General features: G+C 48.1%; 1 protein-coding gene across 1 annotated transcript in view; it reads left to right on the forward strand.

Moving 5' to 3' along the window:
* LOC119395618 (ribonuclease ZC3H12A) overlaps positions 1–12,363 on the forward strand; it is a 310,368-nt gene that overhangs the window by 236,296 nt on the left and 61,709 nt on the right. The window contains exon 6 of the mRNA XM_037662598.2: positions 2,062–2,330. Within this exon, the coding sequence (XP_037518526.1) occupies positions 2,062–2,330 (269 nt within the window). The remainder of the gene's footprint in view (positions 1–2,061; positions 2,331–12,363) is intronic.

Consider the following 12,363-nt stretch of genomic DNA (forward strand, 5'->3'; position numbering starts at 1 on the left):
GTTCAGTCATGCCTTGTCACCAGCATCGCCGTCGCCGCCGTCAAGAGTATAGACTAGTGTTGAAGACGGCATTCTGGAACTTAGAATCACTGCGATACGCGACGTCGCGAATTGTTTTCGCTTCGACCCTTAGCAAAACAGCGATTCAAAAATGGACGCTGTTCCAAGCAGCAACGAGCAGGTGCCCAGGGACGCACGCTTGGGCCACACTCGCTGGTGTGTCTCAATTAGCTATATCAGGGAACTTTAGCGTGCACAGCACTCTGGTATACGCAAAGGGGTCTGGAATATCAGCATAGCGAATGCACACCAGCGGAGAAATAGAATACGATAGGTTTCTACAATAACAATTCTGTGTTTGCCAGGTTCTTCTTTGCACCGCCAGATGGCCCCACCTATCCGGCCTCTCACGGTTACGGCTGCAGTAACCCGGTATTACGCTAGCGCAAGGAAGTCCATGGACGAACTAACATTCACTAATAACGCTACATACGTGTTACTTGTTAGTGATGATATTTATCTATAGGCTGCTCCACTTCGATAGCTTGTGCTCGTGTTGGCGTGTACCGTACATGTAATGAAACGCCACGCACTTTCCGCTTTTTCCACTCCTCGACGAGCAGGTCCGTACTACGCAGCGGTTCCCCGACATGCTGGCACGTAGTCGCTCCGATTGATCGCACTCGTGCTGAGGATCACACGACAAATCAGTCGATACGACACGATGAATCGCAGGCACGGATCTGGACAGCAAGGAGAGCCACTGGCTGGGAGTGAGAGCCGGTGAGAGCGTCGCCTGGCGTCGACGGCACAATAAATACACTCAGATCGTCGATGTCATTGTTACTAGCGTATCGTCACTCAGGATGGTATGGTCGGAATGTATCACACCTGTTACGTAGCACTAGTGTTGATGTCGCAGCGTGATCAACCTTCCGTTGAGCTTTCGTGCGCTGTTTGCCCTCGAAATAAAATTACTTCCACGCGATGGACGCTATTCAAATTTGGCGAAGGAGACCTATGCATACCGAGCAATCGAATGAAGGGCACATCTCGACTTTGAAATTTGATGTCAGTGCTCCTTTAATGTGAAAAGCTTCGATTGTTTCTCAGGTTAATTTGCAACTGTGCCTAGAAAGTACTTCCACATCTACAAACACAGGAGAGCAGCCACACGTATTACAATGCAATGCAAGATGTGATGCATTAGGCTTTTTCAAACACTGATTATGCTCCTTTAAGCGAATGTTAACGCATCTGTCGCTTTGTCCCAAGTACGATTTACAGCAAGTAAGGGGAATCTGGTACACAACCCCACGCTTACAAGGTACATAAGTGGACACATGTTTAATTTCACAGCGATCAGTTTGCTTTTCACTACCCTCCATTCTTTTCTGAACAGGAGGGCAGATTCTAGATAGTTTTCCTGGAGCAGAAAACGCTGTGCTAGTACCATATCTCTTGCCAACATTTCTCCATTGTTTTCATGTATGTTTTTTCGAAATAAATCTTTCAGTTGCGAGACAGCACTCGTCCTGTGCACTCTGTTTCTTACGTCTTCGTCTTTAGCATTCCAACTTCAGTCATTTCAACTAGCCCAACTTTCCATTCTACTGAAATAAATAAACTTTCAAACAGAGTTGGAATGCTGCACTGCAGCATGAAACTTACAAGAAAATGCCACCTTAACGCTGCTACAGGTTTTTGTGCACAACATCAGCAGCATGTGGTATCCACATTGCACTCCACAGCAACGGTCAGAGTTATCTGTAATGGATTGTAACTTAGCATTTGTAAGTGGGATATGCATTATTAGGCTTGAATGACATTATAACTTGTCATCAACCCACAGCTGCGTAATTTCTTCAGGAGCAGGTTTGCCAAGTGAGTTGCTAGTCCAGCTTTCTTGAGGTGAACGCCACCCTCTTAAAAAAAGCACTCTTCACTTCTCTGCACTGCGTATGTGTTCCTTCTGTTTTGCATCGTTTACCGCTTTCTGTAATATCATCTGTAGTAGTACTGCGTACTCACCCTGCAATAAGACGTGATGTGTGCACTCAGGTTCATGCCCCCTGACGACCCCCTGGGGCGGCATGGGCCCTCCCTGGATGCCTTCCTGCGCAAGAGTGGCACCCTGGCTCCCGAAGGACCCCCGAGCTGTCCGTACGGCAAGAAGTGCACGTATGGCAACAAGTGCAAGTACTACCACCCCGAGCGGGGGAACCTGCCCCAGAAGTCGGTCACTGAGCGGCTTGCCGAGCAGGCCCGCCTGCAGCTGCAGGAAGTCAAGGCTCGCGGTGCCATCAAGAGCCGCGACTCCTCCCCCGGTGGTGAGTCAAGTGATTTCCGATTGTATGTGATTGTCAGCAGTGCATGGTTTATACTTGGCAGAAATGCATGTGCACAGAGCATGCCAAGAAGCACCGATTGTGATCTGGGAAGGAAATTAATTTTTAACGCGACAGCGTTAAAGAGCTCGTTTCGCAGAAATTCCGGTGTCGGTGTCTTTGGTTGTGAGCGAAAAATCAGCGTTGTCCATGAGTGAAAATTCGAGGTAGATGCAAATAAAAGAAATAATTAAAAAATGTTCGGTTCGAGTGGGACTGGGGATTTGAATCGTTCTGTGCGCGACGCGTTTAGCCGCTCAGCCACCGCACATACATTCTTTAGCACACTAACGGCGAGCTGTTCATCTACACCATTTACTGTTGGTGGTACACCCATCTCGCAGGGGCTTCAGCGGCTTGACTATCACCCGCAAGATGGCGCAAAGGGCCCACTGGTGCGCTTTTAACCGGCATGGCCCCACCGTGTGGCCATGTTTCGTCGCTCCGCATGCATGGATATTGGAGCGTCCGCACTTTAACTTTTTTTGCTTTAGGTCTCCACTGAGAAGAGAAGCCAGGATAGCGATTGGGAAGGTGATATGAACACGGTCCGATTACTCTATCGCGTTCTACTCTTGAAAGCGAAGCTCACGCATTCTTCAAGCTTCTACTTTCCTTACACACTAAATCGTCATCTGTAGTAGACTGCTTTGCAAAATGCCTGCTTAAGTCTCCAGCCTTTGTGATCACTGAAGGTCAAGGCAATACAATATTTGAAGTAATACTTGCAAGGGATGTTGTTTTTGCTTCTTAGTGGTGCCTGTATATTGCCTCGATTTGCATGTACTTTTCCCACTGGACCCATCCCAGTCTATGCCAAAGACCATCCTTTGCTTCGCTGCTTGCATTCACAAGGCAGACATTCGCAGCATGTTCCAATTCATCCACATTGACAGACATATCTCCTAGGTATACAGGGAACAAACTGGCAAAGGAATCCCACTACTGTTTGTCACAGATCTCCGGACAACAGTCGGCCAGAAGGGACGGACGAGGCGACAGCGTTAGACACACAGATATTTAATTACACACGAAAGAAAAACAAATGAATATCCAAAACCACTGCAAACATATTAAAAAAAAACACCGGCACTAAATAAAGCTATCACAAAAAAGAACAAATGAAGGAAACAAACATCTATACAGCACGAAGCGTTCTTCGCTCAAACAACTCGCGGCGTTCTGTGCCGATACACAATGAGGCGAGGCATTGTCGAGGACACTGGCTTAACGTCGGCATTCAAGGCGATGCCGCACGCTTGACCGGTTGCAGAACGCGAGCTGGGATTGTAGTTGAAGCTGGGAGGCTTGGAGTTCAGTGACCTGTGCGTCGGAGGTACTTGAGCTGGCCAGCGTTTCGTGGGAACAGAACTGGTTCAGACGAGGCCTACGGAGCGGTGCCATAGGACGAAGCGCTCGGGACACAAGCCGATGACGCTCCCTGGCCGCTGCAGGTGTTCGTGACAGCCATTCAGTTCCTAGGACGTGTCCTTGAATGGCCGGTGACTACGGTGCGATGCCGTAAGCAAAGAAGGAGCACGAGACTACGGTGTGACGCCGTAGAATAAAAGGAGCCGGAGCACCCGGAACACAGGCCGGCGACGCTCGTACCCGCCTCACACGCTCACGATCGAACACCCAGGGCCCCCTATGGCCACGTCGCCTTCTTTTTTATATCTCCCACTTCGTTTACATCTTCTTTACTCCTCTTAGTTTTACGTCACGCTACCCTTGGCATCTTCCTCTTCCTTTCCCGCGTTTTTGCTGCCACCTGTTACATGTGACAATGGCCCCCTTCTTAAAGAGTTTTCTCCGTAAGAAAACTGCTTCAGACCTCCGATATCTTCACACGAGTAACAATCCGATCTTTTCCACGATCTGTCGTGAGCTAACGCTATAACACCACCACACTCCTAATAAGCTGATCACCAAGCAGTTTCAGGGACACTTCACCAAGACACTGAAATCACTCACAGTTCGCACTGTTCAAAAATAACTTTGTATGACACACCTTGGTGAGTGAACACCAACTAGGTTGCTCTATGCGCTAAGCGTCTGAGTTAATATCTCTTTTCTAGCACATGAGAAGTATAAAATTCCAACTTTGTCTTCTCCTCCTCACGTTGCGCGTCTTTCGTGACTTTCTTCCGCGTCTTTGTACTGTGCGTCGTTGCGAACACTCAGTACAAACGCTGCCTTTATTCGTGCTCCTAACGATCATGGAACACCTCATCCATACGACTTTTCTAGGGTGCGTCCTGGCTACGTATCCACGGCTGAGCTTTTGCACAACTCCTTTGACATTCGGGTATCCGTTATTAGTTTTCGGGGCAATTTTCTTTCTACAATGCTTTAACTGAGCAACACCGTGAGTATCAGCCAAGCCAATTAATCTAATGCTCTCCGATACTACTACGTCTTGCATATGCCCTGTGGGTTTCTCTACAAGACGCGTTCCTTTCAGCGAACTGCTACTCTGAATTTCTGCGACGCCAGTGAAAGCAGCGACCGTTTCTTGAGGTCCCTGATCATCATCTTCGGCGTGCCGTTCACTACCAACTTCATTACTGGATCTACAAGCCACATCTGAGTCCACTTCTTTGTTAGTGCTAATTGCCTTTCTTTTATACAGCTCCCATGGTCGCTAGTCTTTTCTTCTACCGAATGGTCGCTAGTCTTTTCTTCTACCGATAGATGTTTGATCTATCGTCTGCGGCCTTTGCCAACCTCAGTTTGTGCTCCCCACCTTGACCTAAGGCTGTCCGCTCACACAGATGCAAGTATGCATCTAGGTCATCTCTTCTGTCGTGACAATGAGCCATCAATTTTCTGGCACACACTCGCGTTGATCTTGGAGGTTCTGTCTCTGCTATGGAGCCCCTATCATCTGTGCTCCTCTCACTACTTCTCTCCGAAGTCCGCTGTTTGCACAAAGTAAACTCCTTCTCGCGCTCAATCCTCCTGATTTCGTGTTCCTCCTCTTCGCACCTCTCCTAGCGTGCCTACGCTCGTTCATCTCTCAGCCTCATTTCCTCGCGATCATAGAGGCTCATCGCATCTTCACTCGATAATCCAAGCTTAAGTGCCAACTCTAGAATCTTTGTCAAGTCCATCCTCCCTGCCGAACAGAAATTCGTGAGATCCGAAACAAAAGATAAGAAAAGGAATCCTGAGAGGCTCGCCACTTATTTTTGTCACGGATCTCTGGACAACAGTCGGGGAGAAGGGACGGACGAGACGACAGCGTTAGACACACAGATATTTAATTACACACGAAAGAAAAACACAAATTAATATCCAAAACCACTGCAAACATATAAAAAAATTACCGGCACTAAATAAAGCTATCACAAAAAAGAACAAGTGAAGGAAACAAACATCTATACAGCACGAAGCGTTCTTCGCTCAAACAACCCACGGTGTTCTGTGCCAATACACGATAAGGCGAGGCGTTGTCGGGGACACTGGCTTAATGCCGGCGTTCGAGTTGATGCCGCACGTTTGACCGGTAGAAGAATGCTAGCTGGCGTTGTGGTTGAAGCTTGGAGGCTTGGAGTTGAGTGACCTGTGCGTCGGAGGTACTTGAGCTGGCCAGCGTTTCCCGGGAACAGGACTGGCTCAGGCGAGGCCTACGGAGCGGTGCCGTAGGACGAAGCGCTCGGGACACAAGCCGATGACGCTCCCTGGCCGCTGCAGGTGTTCGTGACGGCCATCCAGTTCCTAGGACATGTCCTTGAATGGCCGGTGACTACGGTGCGATGCCGTAGACCAAAGGAGCACGAGACTACGGTGCGATGCCGTAGAACAAAGGGAGCCGGAACACAGGCCGGCGACGCTCGTAGCCGCCTCACACGATCGAACACCCAGGGCCCCCACGTCGCCTTCTTTTTTATATCTTCTTTACTCCTCTTAGTTTTACGTCACGCTACCCTTGGCATCTTCCTCTTCTTTTCCCGCGTTTTTGCTGCCACCTCTTACATGTGATACTGTTGCATGGGGAAATTCAATTACGGCAGACTGTTTTGAGGAGAAACGACATGCACATCTCGCATCACAAACTGCTTTACTAAATTCGGCAGCGTTCAGCGAATAATGCCAATATGAAACAAATGGACAGCCATCAAGAGACGAATACGTTGAAGAAGACGGCGACTCGGAGACTGTTTTGTGCTTTAGGATGAAGTGCCCACGTACTCTCCTGTAAATACACTTGTCTATAGCCTTTCGTCTGCATCTCTTCGGGTAATATTTTGGTAGAGGTGCTGGGTACCTCCCTTCATCATGAAGCTTTGCAGTAGATGTCAACTTGAGCCTTCCGTCGTGGCTCCGGAAAATACGTCAACCATTCTGGTTGAAACACCTGCCGCCATGCGACCTACGTCAACACCACTGCTCCTCGTGATCCTGGTGTTTTTTCTGGCACCAATGGGCAAGACGTCGACAAGTGGCTCAAAGGTTGAGCCACTCGTCGACGGTGGGGCCCGATGGGGCCCACTCTCATGCTTACAAATGTGCTATTTTACCTCGATGGCACACCTCGTGTCTGGTATGAGACATGTGAAACTGAGCTGACCAGTTGGGACACATTTAAAGAGGAGATTCGAGAGCTGTTCGGCAACCCTGATGGTCACCAGCTTGCTGCGAAAAAGGCATTATCAAGCCACGTGCAGACGTCGACAGAGCCTTACGTGATGTACATTTAAGACTTCTTGGCTCTCTGCTGTGTAGACTCACACATGACGGAACAGGACAAGGTTGCCCACATCTTCAAGGGTATCTCTGATGATGCCTTCAACCTGCTCATTTTCAATAACATGTCCGCTGTTGATGCAGTCATAACAAAATGCTGGTGCCTGGAACTCGCGAAAAGCAAACGCATCACTGAACAGTTCGCTCGCTTGCCTAACATCGTACCGACGTCGTCTTGTGCCAATGTTCCCCGTTCTACTAGCAATGATGTCAATGTTACCCGAATTGTGTGGCGAGAAATTGAAGCTGCTTATTTGGCTACTTGGAAGCCTGCTCTCCACCTGCAGTCCCGGTTTCTATGATTCAGGCAGTTGTTTGCCAGAAGAACATGGGACTCCGCCGGTGAATCAAGTGGACTCTCGGCCATATCCTCCGACTGCACTATTCTCACCGCCTCAGTTCCAACCACGTTTCTGCAACTCTGAATGGTGCACCACTGACGACAGGCCCATTTGTTTCATTTGCCACCGGATTGGACACATATCTCGGCATTGTCGCAACTCTCCTGCACACAACACGTACACTGGCTACCACCTTGCGAATGGCTCTTACCATCCCTCTACAACATGTACTGATCACGCTGCCACTGATGCTCTCGCTCCTAGCCACCCGTACTCACGCTCACCTTCACCCCTACACCGGCGGCCTCACTCACCCCAGCCTCGTCACTCCAATTCGCCAAGCTTCAACGCACGCCCCCAACTGGAAAACTAAATGATGCAGAGTTCGGAGGTGCTGCTGCATTGCTCCCTATGCTGTCAAATCCTCTACTGACCTTTCCAGCCAATATGAACCTCGTTGAAGTGCACATCGACGACGTTCCTGTTCATGCTGTCATCGACACGGGGGCCCATTTATCTGTGGTGGGCGCTGATCTTCGAAAACGTCTGAAAAAAGTTCTAACACTCGCCACGATGCAAGTTGTCCGTGTTGCCGACGACGGAACAGCTTCTGTAATTGGTATACGTCTACGGCCCTAGTCGACATCGCTGATCGCTCTACCTTCGTCGTTTTCACTGTCCGCGCCCACTGCCCCCGTGACGTCATTCACGGCTTAGACTTTCTTTCTGCTCATTCGGCCCTCATAGACTGCTCTACCGGTACTCTCTGCCTTGACTGCCCTCTTTTTGGTCACCCTGAACTGCCTCCCACTCGCCTAAGCTCCGCAGACTTCATTCGCTTAGCACCCACAGTTCTAACATACGTAGACTTGGTATCATCCCCACCAGTGCCCGGTGGTGAGTACGTCGCGACTCCTGTCAAGGATATTCTTCTCTATCAAGGTATTAGTGCCTTGTACTGTTTTATCTATTACGTCTAATCGCACGTTTGCCAGTGGTCAACATTAGCTTGACAACACAAGTGCTGGCCCAAGGAATATCCTTGGCGCAAATTAGCGCCTTCGACAATCACTCGATAGCATCAGTGACGTTGGAGGATAGTGCCACCGACCATACCAATCTTTCGAAGTCTGCCGCTTGTATTATTAACGACCTGAAGAGAATGATTGCACCCGACCTGCTGTCGAAGAATGCTGACGACCTCTGCTGCATTCTGTTTTCATAACGTGATATTTTTTATCTTCACAACCGTCCTTTGGCACAAACTACAACCGTGAAACATCAAATAAATACTAGCGACGCCCCTCCTATTCATTGACGTCCATATCGAGTGTCACCCGCAGAGCGTCAAGTGATCCAAACAAAAGTTAAGAAGATGCTCACCAAGAACATAATCGCACCATCATGCAGCCCATGGGCGTCACCCATTGTCTTCGTGAAAAAGAACGACAGTTCGTGGTGATTCTGTGTGGACTACCGGCACCTTAAATAAAGTTACAAGGAAAAAGGACATGTACCCCTTACCTCGTATTGATACCCTTGACTACCTCCATGGTGCTTGTGTCACGGATTCGGGTGGTTGCGGGTGATGGACTCGGCCAAGACTCGTTGAACACCAAAACACATTTAATAAACAAAACACACGGCACTCAAAAATATATATAGATGTAGAGAAATACAATCAAACAAACTTAAATTATAATAAACTATTTAACTAAACTGCTCGACTCGTAGTCAGTCGTAGAACAACTAATACATCGGATTGGCCTTACTTGGCATTGCTGATGACATGGTACATAACCAATGTCCCGTCTGTCGTCGTTCCTGTTGGGTCATCTGTCGTGGCTCCTGATGTCTCCACAAACTTAATGTCAACTCTGCAGCTCGACGCAGCAGCCGTCGCCTGTACACAAGCAGGTCGTCGTAGCGCTGGCCTGACTGCTAGGCCCGTTAGGCCTAACGTCGTCGTCGGCGCCTTCACCCGGCGTGGCGTTCCACCGCCGACGTGGCGCTCTGGGGATTGCCTTCGGCGGCCTGCTGCAGAAGGGGTCTTGCGTCAGGAACGCTGGTACTTGCGGTGCACGGTAGCTGCATCTCCAAGGAGCCTTGCTCGAACGCCGTCTCGTTCGCCGGCAGCACCTCGGAACGCCCGCGTCACCAGCCGCACACCCGAACGCCCGTCGCTCCCGTCGCCAGTGTGGAGGCTGGCGATGCAACCTTCCGCTGCCGAGTTCACCCAGACAATGCCAGCTCACTCCGCTTCGTGTTCTTTCACTGCTCAGTTCACGCGCCACGAGCTCTAGAATTTTTTCACGCACGCGCTCGTGCCGATGCGAACACTTCTTTGTCGTTTTTCTGCCTCCGAGGTGCTCTTACAGCTTGCTACTTTTCGTCTATTGACCTGCACTCTGGCGATTGGCAGATCGCTGTGGATGACCAAGACCGCGACAAAACCGCCTTGTCACACATGAGGGTCTCTATCAATTCAAGGTGATGCCATTCAGACTATTTAACGCACCGGCCACATTTGAGCACATGATGGACTCGGTCCTTCAAGGATTCAAGTGGTCCACATGTCTGTGCTGCTTGGACGACGTTATAGTGTTCTCCCCCAACTTCACAACTCATCTCGAACGCCTGTCTGCAATTCTGCACGTTTTTGCTGAGCCGATTTGCAACTTAATGCATCGAAGTGCCTTTTGGTCGTTGCCAGATTACAGTGCCTCATTGATGCCAATGGAGTACAACTAGACCCAGGCAAAATATGCGCTGTTATGAACTTCCCTGTTCCTAAGTGTGTTAAGGATGTATGCAGCTTCGTTGGACTATGCTCATACTTTCGCTGCTTTGTAAAAACTTTGCACACACAGCCCGACCACTTACTCAACTTTTGAAGAAAGAGGTCTCATTTATACTCGCAATGCCCACCAACTATAGGTGGTGCGCTGTGCAATTCAAGATGGTGCCCAGAGGAACCCGTTTCTTGGCATAGGAACAGATAGGACGTGCGGCTCGTGCCACCTTCAGCGGATGAGGTCATGAGCTGTACTGAAATGGATATGAGACCTAATACTTTCCCAAACGATGGAAAGTGCTAAACGCTCGCCGCCTAATTATTTGCCACGGTGTGAAAGGTTATATTTCGGCTCCGTTACCATGCATCAATGATAGTTTAAGAAATCCTGTGCGTGCTACAGAAAACTGCATGAACTAAAATTGACGTATGAACTGAACGGCACTCCGAGGTAGTACGTATCAAGCCTGCCTGACGGATTTGCGGCAGTAGTTGGCCACTAGCACCATCGCTGCTGCACGGGGCCACATGTTTAACTAAGTGTTTCCAAACATATTGCGCCGTCATCGTTACTTGTGCAGTCAGGAACACGGAGTTACTTCTTCAACAAAACCCATTGAGTAGCGCTTGTGTCACAGCCATGCTCAGACTCTAGCCGTGCCATTTCACTTCTCTCGGATGTTGCAGGTTTGATCAGCACGATCAAAACGTGAATATCGAAAAGAATGCACACGTATGCTTCTTGCAACTTGCTAAAAATTTGTCAAGAACAATGACGTTCGGAAGGTACCGGTGGAGTAGCTGAGAGGCGTGGATCATGGCCGTAACTGCACGTTTCATCGCTCTAACCATTTCGCTTCTGCTGGTCGAGCTCGAGCGTGTTGGCGGCATGCAACGCTCCATTATATCCACAATAAGTTGTGCTACATGCAATGCACAAGAAAAACTATGCTTTTACTTTGATCTTGCTCAAGGATATTATACATTAAGTACAATGAAAGTGACCTACGAACATGAAAAAAAGATGCGGGCAGTTTGCACTGTCGCGCTAGTTTTTTGCGACGATGATAGTTTTCTGCGATAGACTCACAAGGAATGATTTGCCAAACAGCTTCGCTGTTTGGCTAATCGTTAAATTGAAATTAAAATTGAAAATAAAATAAAAATAAATGGGAAAAAAAATAAATGGCAAAATAAATAAATGAGTCAATTTTTTCTGATGCGAATGGTGTATAGTCGTTAAAAACGCTGCTCAAAGGATGGACGACTGCAGAAGCTGAATTTCCATTTTCATTCTTCACTACCTCCTTACTGTCTGCCTCACTCTTAGCATGAGTGTCAGACAACGCTACCCTTTATTCCCTACATAGCTCCAGAGCAATATCAAGGAAATAGCAGTCAGTACACGTTGAAATCATTATAACATGCACAAATAACATTGGACTGCTCTAATGTACTCTGACTATATCTACTGAGTTTATTGGCCTGTTAAAAATAAAGACACCTTTTAAAGCTCCATGTCATGCTTCAGGTCTGTTATCTAGAGGAAAGATTATTTTTCTCTGGTTCAGCTTGACATAAAAGACAAATTGCTTGAACAAATGCAACGGTGCTCCCCTATTTCTGGACAGTGTCTGTTCACATATCATACCATTAATGCAAAGTTGATTGAATAGAGCTAAAAACAAATTTTTTCAAATACATTACAAACTGCACAGCCTGTTTCATAAGACACTGTCCTTAAGCACAGGCTTTCATTCTCCTACTCCCATCATCAAACATTATTTATTTGATCTGTTTAATGACGGGACGAGTGCTTTGCTATTTCAGAACAATATCACTCCGTACAATCAAGTGGTATGCGTAACTTTTTGTTTCAGCACTACTGTAGCTTTCCCTGCTATGCAACAGTCTTGACATTTACAGCAGTCTATACTGAGTGTGAAAAAGAAGTGCTGCTAAATATGCACTGCTACTGGCCCATTTGCTGCCAAGTTATACTATGTGGCACTCACTGTCCAAGAAATTTGTAGCTAGCAGACATGTCCTCTAAATTGAATAATTCATGAAGCAAGAAACAATAATCTGTGCG

The sequence above is a fragment of the Rhipicephalus sanguineus genome, chromosome 6 (genome assembly GCF_013339695.2).
Source record: "Rhipicephalus sanguineus isolate Rsan-2018 chromosome 6, BIME_Rsan_1.4, whole genome shotgun sequence".
Classification (NCBI taxonomy): Eukaryota; Metazoa; Arthropoda; class Arachnida; order Ixodida; family Ixodidae; genus Rhipicephalus; species Rhipicephalus sanguineus.